Consider the following 13,217-nt stretch of genomic DNA (forward strand, 5'->3'; position numbering starts at 1 on the left):
GAAGAAGAAAGAAACAAAGCTACAGACAACAACATATTGATTCAAGATAGCAGTAAGTAATAATGCCATGTTTAGAACAATGTGTTTCTCTGTTAAAGAAAGAAAATATGGCACCACAGTATAAAAACAGGGAAATCAGAATGCAAGGGAGACATGAATTTAGAAAAAAAAGTAACAGTTTGACAACTCATATTTGTCTTGAGTCTGTCCTTGTCACCAAACTCAGTCTTGGTGCATTTGGAAATGGAAGAATAGATAAGGAATGGTCAAACAGGAATGCTGCCATGTACCAGAAATTAGTGAGAAATGCTTTTGTACCACTGTGTATTTTCCTTTAAAAAAAAATTCTGATCTACAATGATCCAGCTGGAAAAACCGCTCACCCAAGGACTTGAGACATGAATGAGAACTGAGTAGGAGATGGAGATTTAAGATCAATATCAGACACATTTCAGTGATCCAGAATTAATAATGGCAGCATTTCCTCCTGCTGCAGGAGGTAGGCAGGTAGGAAATTTTCTGTATTGCACAAACACTCAAATGTTGAACTTCAGGGCCATGACAATGCTGGGGGAAGGGGGGAGGGGGCAGGCACATTTCAGTTCCAACATGCCTGAGAAAACACAAAGAAGCACATTTACAGAGGCAGGCACAGACAAATCCAGAGCATGCCAAAATAATGAACACAGAGAAGTCTCACTGAAACATCATCTGCTTACAAACTAGGAGGATCAATCCCATCACTACCATGCCAGAAAAATTCCCTGCAAAAAGCCTGACTCTCTCTGCTTGACTAAGGGAGGGATGCATTCCGCAAGAAGGAATGCCAACAGGTAATGCCTTGCAGTTCAAACTCTATTTTATTGATTCCTTGTTAAGTTGTTTGCTCTGTTGTACTCCCATGTTCTCCCTGAGTTGATTTACCCCTGGGTTTTACCCTCATGCCATTCCCTGCCCCTTGTTCCAGATCTTTCCCCTGCCTCTCAAGGCAACCCAGCCCCTCATTCCCGAACCTTCCCTGCCAGTTTAACCTCGGGCCAATCTCTGTCTGCAACATCCCTTTGGAATTCCCTTACTCCTGGAGGCCCCACTGGCCCTTGTGACCCATCCTCTCCACCCTCCTACCCCAAGTGGGCCCAGACACTTGATGGAATCCCCTCACTCCTTTCCCAAGGATTCCCTGTTGGTTTGCTGTTTGTATCCACCCCCTGATTTGTACCTGTACAAAACCCCTCGCACAGGAGTGCCCGGGGCTCTTTGGGTATGATCCCTTTACTTGGAATAAACTCTTCTTTGGGGAACCTCAAGATGGAGAGCCTCCTTTTTTCTCCTCTGCCTGGTCCCTGGCTTGGGTCTGGCACCATAGAGCAAATGGCTTTAAAGTTTCTGCCTTTGGTAAATCCCCATCCCAAGGGAGTTCCCTGTGGATGCCATCCAGTCAGGGAGAGAGAAACAGCAATAGTTTCATACAATGGCTTGTGAGAATTTTTAAGGAGTGTTTTTTAAGAATTTTTTTTTTTTTACAATTTTTTAAGAATTTTTAAAAGAATTTTGAGGAGGTGATAACTTGTTAGCATAAACAATCTGCAAGCAGTGTTTTTCCACCTTGTTCTCCTATTCTCAAGGATGGTGTGTGAGACAGATGTTTTCTCTTAACTAGCCAATCAAGTAGAATGCATCCTATCAGTGTATAAAAACCAAAGAATCTTTTGTAATAAAGCCTTCTTTTCTCCTCTTGCAATTAAGTCTCTGGTCTGTTCTTGTGTCATTCTTAGCTCAAGGGTGACACCTCCCCACTCCTGGCGTGGCAGGTTCTGAGAACGGGCCCAGGCTCCGGTAGCCACAGCGATGAATATAAAAACTTGGTAGTAATGAATATGAAAATTTAGCAGTAATGAATATAAACATTTATAGGCCATATGCTCTCTCACCTTTCTTGTGGGTTCTGACACACTTTCAGTCTCCCTTTTTCACACAAGCAGGGGAAAAACTGCCCTCTGGTTATGGAAGCGTGGACTCAGGAGGACGTGTCAGTGGGCAACTCTGCCCAAACACTGAGATCATCACCCAAGGTTTCTGTCCAAACAAAAACCACTGTCTGGTGTGAGTTCTGCCTCTCTGGAAGTGCATGGTTCTGTGGCTGAGATTTAATTCCTAAAGGTTCAATACAGCCACAGTATGTCGAAGAAATTTCAGAAAGGTATGGAAATTCATAAAACCCAGCAATACAGTGATTTGTCTCATTAGAAAAAGATTTACAATGTAATATTTCAATGAGACTAGAGAAAATAATAATATTTCAGTAAGGCCACTTGTAAACTAAACGTGCTACAGCTAATTACAGTCTGCAGGAATGTGTGTTCTTGGCTTACAGCTTTTACTCATGCAGTCATCTTTTATCAAAGGCGTAATAAGAGCAAACGAAAAATCCATTTACCCATAATTGTCCCAATTAAAATTATTCTTTTCTCCTAGCAGTGATGCCTTTCCATGACAAGCCACAGGAAACCACACCACACTCATCTTTTATATAATATTTTCTGTTACTAAAGTAAATAACTGTTATATTTGTTTTCATCTCTGCTATGAACAGAACTCTAAATCCTAACTGACAGGCATCACTAGGAGTTGATATGGGAGTCAGCTTTGAAAAAACAGGCTGCTGAAGTGTTTGCTTGAATATATACTGCATGTAGTTTTATATTCAGTGAGAACAGTTTTTCAGATGAAAGAAATTAATATTCCATCAGAATAAATACTGAAGTGCCAATCATATTACTTAAATTATATTACTCTAATTACAGCGGTTTTATACTTTAGAGACCTTAAAAGATAACATGACATCATCCCACAGGAATAATACTAGAAAACCTTTATATAAGGGTATAAATTTTGTAACTGACTACTGAACATGGCTGTTTCTTTATATGTAACTATGATTTAATATATAATTTGCGCATAATGTAAATGGCTCCAAGCAACTACTAGCAATTCAGGAAAATCATATTTAATGAGTTGTCAAATAAGGCTCACAAAAGCATGCTTCTTCTGATTATTTCTCAAAATTACTTTCCAATATATCTACTCTGATCCTAAACAGAGATTATGCTGTCATGATAAATCTGTTTTTAACCTAGGTAAGTATTATGGGGCCCATCTGACACACAAAATAGTTTATGCTTTTAGTTGCTAACTTCTTTGCTTCACATTAGCTATTTAAATATAAAAAGAATGTTCAAAATTATTTTTTAAATTTGCTATTTGAAAAATTGATTTCAAACGAAAAAAATTTTCATGCTTTTGTTCATTCTGTGTTAATGTTTGTTCTCTTTTATGTTAATGTTTAAAAAATGCAAATAGAATGTACAGAAATCTTTCAAAACTGTCAGATGAAAAAAAGCCAAGTGATAAGGACCTTGGGAGAACAGTGCAGTGCCAAAATGCAGTATCACACGTTCTTTTCCTCAACATCAAATTGCAAGGGAAAAAGAAATCTGGTACTGATAAGTCATCTGCCAGAAAGCCCCTTCATACATTTTTAGGCATCACAGAAGGTACCACCAGGAGAAAAACCTGTGAATAAGCAATTTCTAATTCCAGCAAAATTTGACTCCACTTGTGGCGATGGAAAGAATGACAGCGGTCAGTGTCAACAAAAAACCCAAACAAACCAACGCTGTTGCAACTTCTATTGCACATTACTGCTGCTGCTGAGGATCCCATGAGTTTTAACAGGGATTGCACTGATTGCTCTCACAGAGGAAACACAAGCCCTCCTGAAGAGCCTACAAACCGCCAGCAAGGTGATAGGGAATATGTCAATGAAAGGCAGCAAGACAAAAGGACAAGGATGGCTTTGCACAGAGCCTGATGGCCACAGCTCACCAGCTCTCTGGGATTTGATAGGAATTTGTACATGCTTAACTTTTACTGTGAATTTCCATTACAAGAATGTGCTATTCAAATAATGACAAACTTCTTAAATACCTGACTCTGCACAGCTGAGATGTGCATGCAAATAAGAATCCCTCTAGTCTACTTTTATTATTTTTTAATTCTCTTTCAATCCCAATGAAGTGCAATTTCCTCTGCACAGAAACATCAAACATTTTCCTCCTCTACATTTTATGATGTAGACTTTCCAGCAATCCCTGGCTTTTATGAGCTGTCTCATGTAATGAACATTGTGGTCCACTGTGTGACAGATCTGTACTTTATCCTTCCCTAATGAGACAGTTCTCCAATTATTGAGCCAACAGGCAGTGTTTCTCTAGAAAGTTTCACCCTTTTAAGCACAGAATTCCCACAGGGTGATTGGCAAATTATCGCACATTAAACCCATCACATACACAAACTTGCAGAATTTATTCCTGAGCAAGTAATTCCCTTTCTTTCCTCACCAGTTCAGGATGTTTTTTTTTTCAGTGTTCAGTCAGTGTTTCATTAAACCCCCCCAAAAATAATTCACCTTTCTCCTTCTTGTCATCACAAAGATCTCCATGTTACAGAAGAGCTACAAGAGCAACACCACAGAACAACAAAATGGAGAACTGAGACTGCCTGGTAATGCAGCTTATTAAAGCAACACAGTTATTTCTTTATACCATCAGACACTTTGTGGTTGAAGATGAACCAGGTGGGTCAAAGGGTTATGTTAACCTTTGTCCTCTGTTAATGCCCCTTGGTGCAGTATCTGAGCCCCTGCATCCTGAGATTCATCTGCTGGCAGAGGTTCAAGCACTTGCTCAATTTTTTGGGCTGTTCCTGTCCCTGTCTGCCCTCCAAACCTAAGCTAAGGTGCTTATCACCAAGCAGAGTGAGGATATTCCTATGCAGGAAGCATCATAGACATACTCCACTACAAACTTCAACAAAAGGAAGAATCATATCAGGTCACAGCATCATCACTGTCACAACAAATAATTTCTGTGTGGTGCCTTGCTATAAAACATACTCACAGCTGATCACTGTACACCTCTGAGCTGCTTGTGCCACTCTTAGCCATGGTAAGCAAACACTCTCATACATTTTAAACAACAAATCAAACAAAACCCCTTCCTCCTAGGAAATACATACTGCATATATAACCAGACAGGGGCAGAATCAAAATTTAAATGCTGGTGATGCCTCACCTGCACATACTGGTGTAGCCACAACTTTCATAAGCAATTTTCCCAATGTTTTACCAACCTTCTAGTTAGGAAATTTCTCACAGTCTCAAATCTACATGTCCAATCCTGTAATTTCAGTCTGTTTCTTCTTGTCCTGTTCCTAGCCCAGACAACAATTTACTTTTACCCCTCAATAGCTTTTTATGTGCTAGGGGTTTTTAATCTTCTTCTCATCTTAGGATTTTAAGCACTGAGGAGAGGAGACCATTCTCTTTCACTCTACTTTTGGTGTGTTTCTAACTCCATCTCTGGCTGAGACACTGTCTGTCCCCCACTGGACACAGCAGCACAACAAGTAACTTCATAGTTTTTCCTGTTTAATTGTCAACAGCTGCTCCTTTCTTGGTTTTCCCATAACAGGGTAAGGCTGTCAAAGTTCAACATGCAACCACCAGTGCAAGATCCACTACAAACTTCAACTTACTCTCTGAAGAATCTCTGCCCAGTGCTTCAATCATTCCTCAGCCTTTCTCAACTGAATGAGCATCTCTGTTTAGATGTAGCAATTTACACTCGATCTCACTGAATACATTTCATTTCATGAAATGAAGAAAGGGCTGCAACTCAATCTACCAAGATAATTTTGGAAGAAATGGTTGGGAGCACATCCAAAACAAAGCAGCGGATTCACCTTTGATTAAGAAAAGTACGGCCAACTATAATAATTTCTGGAATCATAGGGAAAGATCACGACCTCCTCATTTGATGCCAACATCATGATTAAGCAAACTGAAAAACTTAAAAGTAGTAGATTAATTTTTAAATATATTATCAGGAAAATACCTAAAAGAAGAAAGCTAAAAAGAAAAAAAAAGAGGAAGGCTAAGCTGCAGAGAAAACTGAATCTGAAAACATAACATCAGTCATATCATAGCTTACAAGTTAAACAAGTGTTTCAAAGAAACAAATTAAGTGGATTTATGATACTGTGGAAATTTTCTTTCCAAAGCAACTCTTCTGATTGATGGATATGAATCTATATCAGAAAACAAGATGATAAAACCAACCTTTAGGAATTTCAGACTTATAACTCATTGCTATGGCAACATTCTCAGCAAGAAATAAGTTTCGTTGGAAATAGCAAAAAAAAAATCACTTAAGTTTTCCCTAAAACATAACTCTACAGCACAAGAGAGCAAGACAGGTAAAGGCAAGAGTGTAAACCAAATTGTTAGACCAATACACAATAGTACACCTTTTTAAGCATCCTGCTGCAATTCAAATAAAATTCCTCTTTCATTAATTTTATAGTTTATCACAGGAAGAGTTGAAAACACACTTGGTTTGAAACAGCTACTGAAAATTTCAGTCTATGAGTTATAATTGAAGATTCAGGCATCACAAAGGCTAAACATGTCTCTACTCAAATGAAGCTCAATTAAACTGTGCAGCTTAGCACAAGTACAGCTTCCTTTTGAAAGTGGATACAAATACCAAGAATATTGGTGCATACCTTTTTTAAAAATCCCTAATTACAGGGGGAGACAAATATTTTAGACAATTACAAAAAATTGTTTCTTTTTTAAGTGCTGTAAACAGGTAAGTGGCAGGTACCCTTCCTGATGTATTTTTATATGCTGCTCTGAATAATTATTAAGTTGTGTTTCTGTACAAACAAGTTATATTAGTATTTTTATTAACTTTGCCAATCACAGACAAAATATAATTACATGACCTTGGTTAAAAAAACACCTGAAAAAAGGATAAGAGCTGAAATTCCCTGTAGATTAACTTAATTATAAAGGAAAGAAATATTTCTCTAAGGAAGCCTCAAATAATACTCTTAATTTCAAAGCCCCTGCAAATGCACAGCTAGTATCATGCATTGTGCACAGTGACTGAAGACCCCAGGAATGGAGGCAAAACACGGCTTTCAAAAAGCACCTCCTGATCCTATTTAACATACTTTTGTGAAAAAGCTCCCCAAAAATGCAGCATAAGCTGTGTGCACAGGAGGGACACACTTTATTCAGAGCCCAGAGACACAACCCACTCTCCCAGGAATATCCCATCATTACAGGTCACTGGCCATCCCACCACCCAGCCACGGCTTTTCCACTCGACCTGGTGATGAGCAAATCAGCCCTTGAATAGGCCCTCTCACTGCTGAGCTATTTCCAGATGCCCTTTTGCCTTTTCATGTACTTCAGACAGGAGCAGCAGTGTGGCTGTTCTGAGAAGTCCAGCTAAGAGGTTTTGCCTGGAGCAGAACAACTTTCTGCATTCACAGCACAGAAAGAGACACATCTTTTTGGTGTGTTGTTTTTTTAATGCCACATCAAACTAAACTAGTAAGGCTCAAGAACAACATAAACTCTTCCCTACCTGACTGTGGGAGAACAACAAGAAAGAAATCTGTATTTAGCATATAATGTTGTTAATGCATTTGTTGGTGATAAGCAGAGCTCCTTCTTGAACTCAAAAAGCCACATTCTTAGAGGATTTCCTCCTGCCCCTTTTGGTCCCCTGTAATTCTCCCTCGAGGTGGAGGTCAGAGGGTACAGGCTAAAGAAATGCTTCTTGTTAAAGCTTCACAATTCACCCCCTGCCAACATGAAGGGTTCCTACAGACTGCAATTCCGAGCACAGTCCTGAACAACAGCAGAGTTGTAGTCCCAAACAGAACTCCATTTCCTTAACCACTGTGGAGGAAGCCTGCTCTGCCTTCTGAGTGAGGCACCAGTACCAGCTTCCCCTCTCTGCAAACACACTGCAGCTCTTTTGGCTTGGATCCCATCCACAACAACACACACCATCATTTTTTTAAATTCTCTGTGCAGTTCATAAAGTCCCTGTCTACCTGCAATCTGACTGACAGCAATTAATTGAAATTTTCTCAAAACCACAAGTGAAGTCTGAATAAAATAGGTGGCAGGGAAGTGTTTGATGTTCAGAAAGCTTCCAGGGTATCAGATGGCTTCAAAGAAGTGCATTGCAAAGAAAAGCAGGATGAGAGGTCCCATGAAAAACTTAAAGAGCACACAGAGTAAATAATTTCAAAGACTGTGTAAACAGGGGACCAATTTAAAATCTGAAAACAGTGATTACAACTGCCCGCGTCTTCCTGATAACCTTACACTTAATTGGGCTGTAAGACTCTCTTATTTAGAAAACCAGTACAGAAAGACAGGGGAGGAAAAGCACCTATTAGACTGTTTTTTACGAAATCTTCTTTCATTAAAGATTTGGTGCCTGTGATGTATTTCCAGTGTTTCAGGCAGCAGAGATTTTATTGATGCACAATAGCAATCCTTAGTACAGTGCAAAACAGAAAAGCATCAACATACAAATTTTTTACTATTAAGAGATTATTCTGAACATTTAATAAAATTAATTTTCTCAAACACCAGCTAGTTACTCTCTTTGAATTGCCTTGAATATTTTTTCTCCCATTCAGCTGTACCAACTTAAGTGGAGATAAAGAGAAACCTGTCTCAAGTATCCTCTTTCACCAGACAGAGGATTAACTAAATAAGACTCATCCAAGACAAAAGGTTCACCCTGGCCATACAAATAGTCAGACAGCAGCACAAGTGTCCTAGAGGGAGCACAGCTACACAAACAAGTGCTGAGGAAAAGGCAACACGTGGATTTGGAAATGCAAGATAACAAGGACACACACAAACACAAAATTCAGTAGCCTAGAAGGCAGATGGAGTGGATGACCTGAGGGAGGCTGACTCTGTACAAAATAGCTGATATGGCATTGGAAACCTCATATTGAATATAAAATGTTTCAGGAAACAGCATCAGGAGACAAATGTCAGTGGCTGTGTGACTTCTCTGAGCAATCCTGAGGATGATCAAATTTGTTCCTGAGGCTTTTCTTCCTGCCTTAATGTCCATGCAGATCCTCACCCACAGCTGGGCTGCTGCTGGATTATGAACCTTGGCAATCACTCTGATGGGCATTTCATTACATTCCCTCATCTCATTTTCAGTTGTACCCATCTTTCTTTTTCTTTACACGTGAAGATGATAATATGTTCAGATGAGATATCAGTGCTCCCTTAGGAGTTAGCCAGAGTTGCTCTCATCCATGCCTGGACTCCTTGGATGTGAAAGTAACTTGAACTATTATCAGCTCCACCATGTAACTGTCCCGTTGTCACAAACACAATAATATTGTTCTCTCCTCCTCTCCATAAAGCTTGCATCTCAGAATTTACACAGTATTTCAAGGCAATTGCTTCCCTTCCTCAGTGTGTAAAACAACTACATACACATATGTATAACAGAGTTTGGGTCTGTTTTGAACCCTATTCCAGTTCTCCCCAGTGCACTTTGAACTGCAATACAATCCCCATGGCATCCATCATTTCTCCAGAGGCAGATCAACAATATCCAATAGTGAAACAAGTAACTGATTTAAGTACATCTAACTTGAGACTTATTATTCAAGACCATCTCCTCATTGTGCTGGTTTTCTGACACACTTGGTCTATTTGTAAACTGAGTTTTTTTCCCCACCACAAGCTACTCCATTTCCTGTGCTGAGTTCCACTGTAGCTGCCAGCTACATTTCTGACCTCTCCTCCATTGCAACAAAGGCAGAAACTCCCTGCTGGTACTGGACTGGATGCTGATGAGGTTGTATTCAGTCTCTCATCAATTGTTATCATATATCTCTGTCCTTTTCCAGTGCTTGCAACACTGCCTATTGTAGTATCATTTGTAAATGTAATTAATGAGGTGTTTATGTACTCTTCAAAAATCATTAAGTTGTTAAATTAAACTGCATTTAGTGGTGCACCCTGAGTCACCCTGCATGCTTTGGTCCAGCTCAGTGTGCTGCCATTCATCATCACCCTCTATTCATAATGCCTCCAGCAATTCTAACTCCTTTGACACAATTCATGTTCAAAATACTTCCAGTTGTGGTGGGGCTTTTTCCTCTTTATGCAATAATTTCTAGATTTGTCCTTTCTGTTTTTGAAGGTAATGGATTTGTGCTGTTACAATCTAATGTCTTCCTGCTTCCTTCTCAATTATTATAATTACTAGTGCACTGATGCTCTCTGATTTAGTTTTCTTTTAGCATACTGCAACTTGCTATCACCAATACCTATTTATTTATGTGTCATTAACATGGCTTTTCCTCCTTTTACTCATTATCTACTTTAAAAATACTTGTTTTTCTCTTCCACATACTTATTTCATCCTCTTGTTCAAGAGGCAATCAAAATAGGCCATCCATCATCACAGCTGATTTTCTCTTCCTAGTTTTACACAGGGAAACTTTTTCCCCCTCAATTTTTGTCTGTCTTCTTCATACTGCAAATATTTCTGTTGCCATAACCAAATTAACACTCAAATGTTGTATGTTTGAGTCAATTTGAATCCTTTGCTCACTCTGTCAGGTCTTTGCAAGCCTCAGAAATCTTGGATATTTTAAATCACTTTCTTTTCCTTCCCTCTACACCTGCAGTATGGATCTTGTGAAACCACTTACACTTGGCATTCCTTTCCTTCAGACTCACAGTAAACTCCTGCTCCCTAATTGAATGAATTATACATCTTACTTTTCTCCAGGCTTGGTTTGGTCATTAGGACAGACACTAAAGTAGCCTTCACTTCCCAAGGCATCACTGAAATCACTGGCCTTAGGGCTTTTCAGAGCAGTCCACGATCTGTCATGTGGCCTTTAAAATCCATATTGCTTGCTAAGCTTCCAAATGCTGCCATGAATGAATGGCTCTTGGCTCCTGTTCAGTTTGTGCAGCTGTGTTCTGCAAGTCTGGGTGCTGAGCATCTTTTATCTCAAACAGGTGCACAGGCAACAACTCTTAACCAGCAAGGAAATAACCTGTGTAGGATTTCTCCTGTGGTTATCTTTCCTCATTAAAATATCAGGCCAGGTTTCACAAAATATCAGGCTAGTTTCCATGAAATATCAGGCTAGTTTCTATGAGTACAATCCTTTTTTATTATTCCATACGAAACACTATGCTACCACCTAGAATGTCCTAAAAATTACAGACTCTCTACAGATACAAGCATTACCTGCATTGACCAATGCCCACTAACGTTTTTCCTTTGTTATTTCAATACTCTTTTTTACACCCGTTCATAATTATTATTCTATTTTCATTTTCCCATATCATATTAGGAACTTTATTCAAACTAACCTGAATGCCCTAAAAGCCTGTGAATGCCCAGAGCAGGCAGAAACAGGGATGGATGTAGGAACAACTGCACAAAGCTCTTACTGGCTCCAGTGAGAATTTCATGAACATCCTTTGGTGTTTAAAAAACACCAGAGAGGGGTTCAAAACACGCCCACCAATCCAAGGTGGTTTTCAGCTCTAATTTTTATGTCTATAATTAAAAAAAAACAAGCAAACCTCAAACCCACCAAAGAAAACAGACCCCACAATGGTTTGTATAATGGCAAAAAGAGGGATTGCTGGGCACCATTTTGAGAAGCAGAGAGATGATGTCATGAGCACAAAAAGTGTTGAAGAGCAGAGTTCTCATCAAAAAGAAATAAATAAGTGATATTCATCAGGTCTGACTCTGAAGGGCACACCTGACTTCAGTTCAGAGCTCTACAAACTGTCCTGCCCCTCTCCTCAAAAGGCTTTATTTTCCATTTGTGCTATTTCAGTGTTAATTAATAACTTCCTCTTACTGAATATTACATCTTCATCTAACACCATTGGTTCAGCTTACATTTTTTAAGATTGTATGTTTGCATTCTAAGTTGCCGAACATGTGCTATCATATAACCAGTCAAAATGACCCCAAAGGTGTGAAGTCAGGCTCAGAAGGCAAATTCTTCCTCAAACCTACAAGGAACTAACCTATGCATATGTGAAGACTTAAACTGCAACCGTGTCAGCTACAGAATTAAAGCTCTGGAGCTGGAGAGGAAAAAGCTCCTTTCCTCTGTGGCCTTTGAAAATTTGGCACTCTGAGGTAAAACACTGTATATTTGAAGTTCAATGATATAGTTCAATGAAATATCATATAAATTGATTATTTTATGATAGATTTTGGTGAGAGGGTGCTAAAACCAGCATCAATTGACCAATACCCTTATTTTTAGGAAGAACTACTAATAGGTAGAATAAGCAACATATTAATCACTTCTCAGCTATTTAGGAGGCTATATTGCATGCAGTTATCCTCCTGACCAGTGATCTTCTTAGGGCTTTTTAAAATAAATAATACAGTATAAGAATGAGCCATGGGATCAGCTTCCTCCCTTCTTCAGTGAGACAGCTGCTTGTACTCCTTCTACCAGGCACACTTTCCCTAACTCCTAAAATAAGCTTAGTCCTTTCATCTAGCAATTGTTTTGGCCAAATAATGTTTAATTTTTTGGGTTCTCATAGCATGAAGAGCAAGAAGTGTATATGGAAGCTTACAATCATAATTATTCCACATCAAGGAAAGTAAGATCGAGGCTAGAAAGAACAATAATGTGCTCTCCCACAATACTTACGATTGATCTGATGTTGTATTCTTTTGCCAGTTTCAGAGAGGACTTATAGCAACTTGCTAAGTTTTCTTTATGAGTGTCAGTGAGATGGCCTCTTGCAATGGGCCCAACAGTATGGATCACATCTGCAGTGAAAAAAAAAAAGAAGATAAAGAAACATTAAAGATGCTCCTGTGTTGCACATCAATTTGATCTGGTATTACAGCTACACACAAAGGAAGAAATAACAATGCAACAAATGTATTTAGCTGGAAAACACATCATAATCTGCATGTCCAATAATTAAACATTAATCAGCAAAGGTTAAACATTGAAGGCTTTGGACTAAAGGAGAACATGAGAAAGATACAGTGAATTTTTGTCACATGTCTATTGCAATGCACGTACTGGAGAGATGAAATGTTTGCACAAATCCTCTAAATCTTAAGGCCTCTACAGCTGTAAATACTGTAGAACTTTGAAACAGTTGTTCTCACTCCTCAAAGCCCACTCACTGGGAAAGTTCACTATACAGAGCCTCAGCACTGTTGGTGATACACAGGTCATCTTTGCTTTTCCTCAGTAACCATTTGAAAAGAAGAAAAGTTGAGACTTAGGAATGT

The 13,217-nt window shown here is 39.0% G+C and overlaps 1 protein-coding gene across 3 annotated transcripts in view; it reads right to left on the reverse strand.

Annotated features, from left to right (window-relative positions):
- The window catches only part of MACROD2 (mono-ADP ribosylhydrolase 2), an 848,022-nt gene that overhangs the window by 336,677 nt on the left and 498,128 nt on the right, over positions 1–13,217 (reverse strand). For all 3 annotated transcript variants that reach the window (XM_058019700.1, XM_058019699.1, XM_058019698.1), the window contains exon 6: positions 12,619–12,740. In XM_058019700.1, the coding sequence (XP_057875683.1) occupies positions 12,619–12,740 (122 nt within the window). The remainder of the gene's footprint in view (positions 1–12,618; positions 12,741–13,217) is intronic.

This window comes from Melospiza georgiana, chromosome 3 (genome assembly GCF_028018845.1).
Source record: "Melospiza georgiana isolate bMelGeo1 chromosome 3, bMelGeo1.pri, whole genome shotgun sequence".
Taxonomy (NCBI): domain Eukaryota; kingdom Metazoa; phylum Chordata; class Aves; order Passeriformes; family Passerellidae; genus Melospiza; species Melospiza georgiana.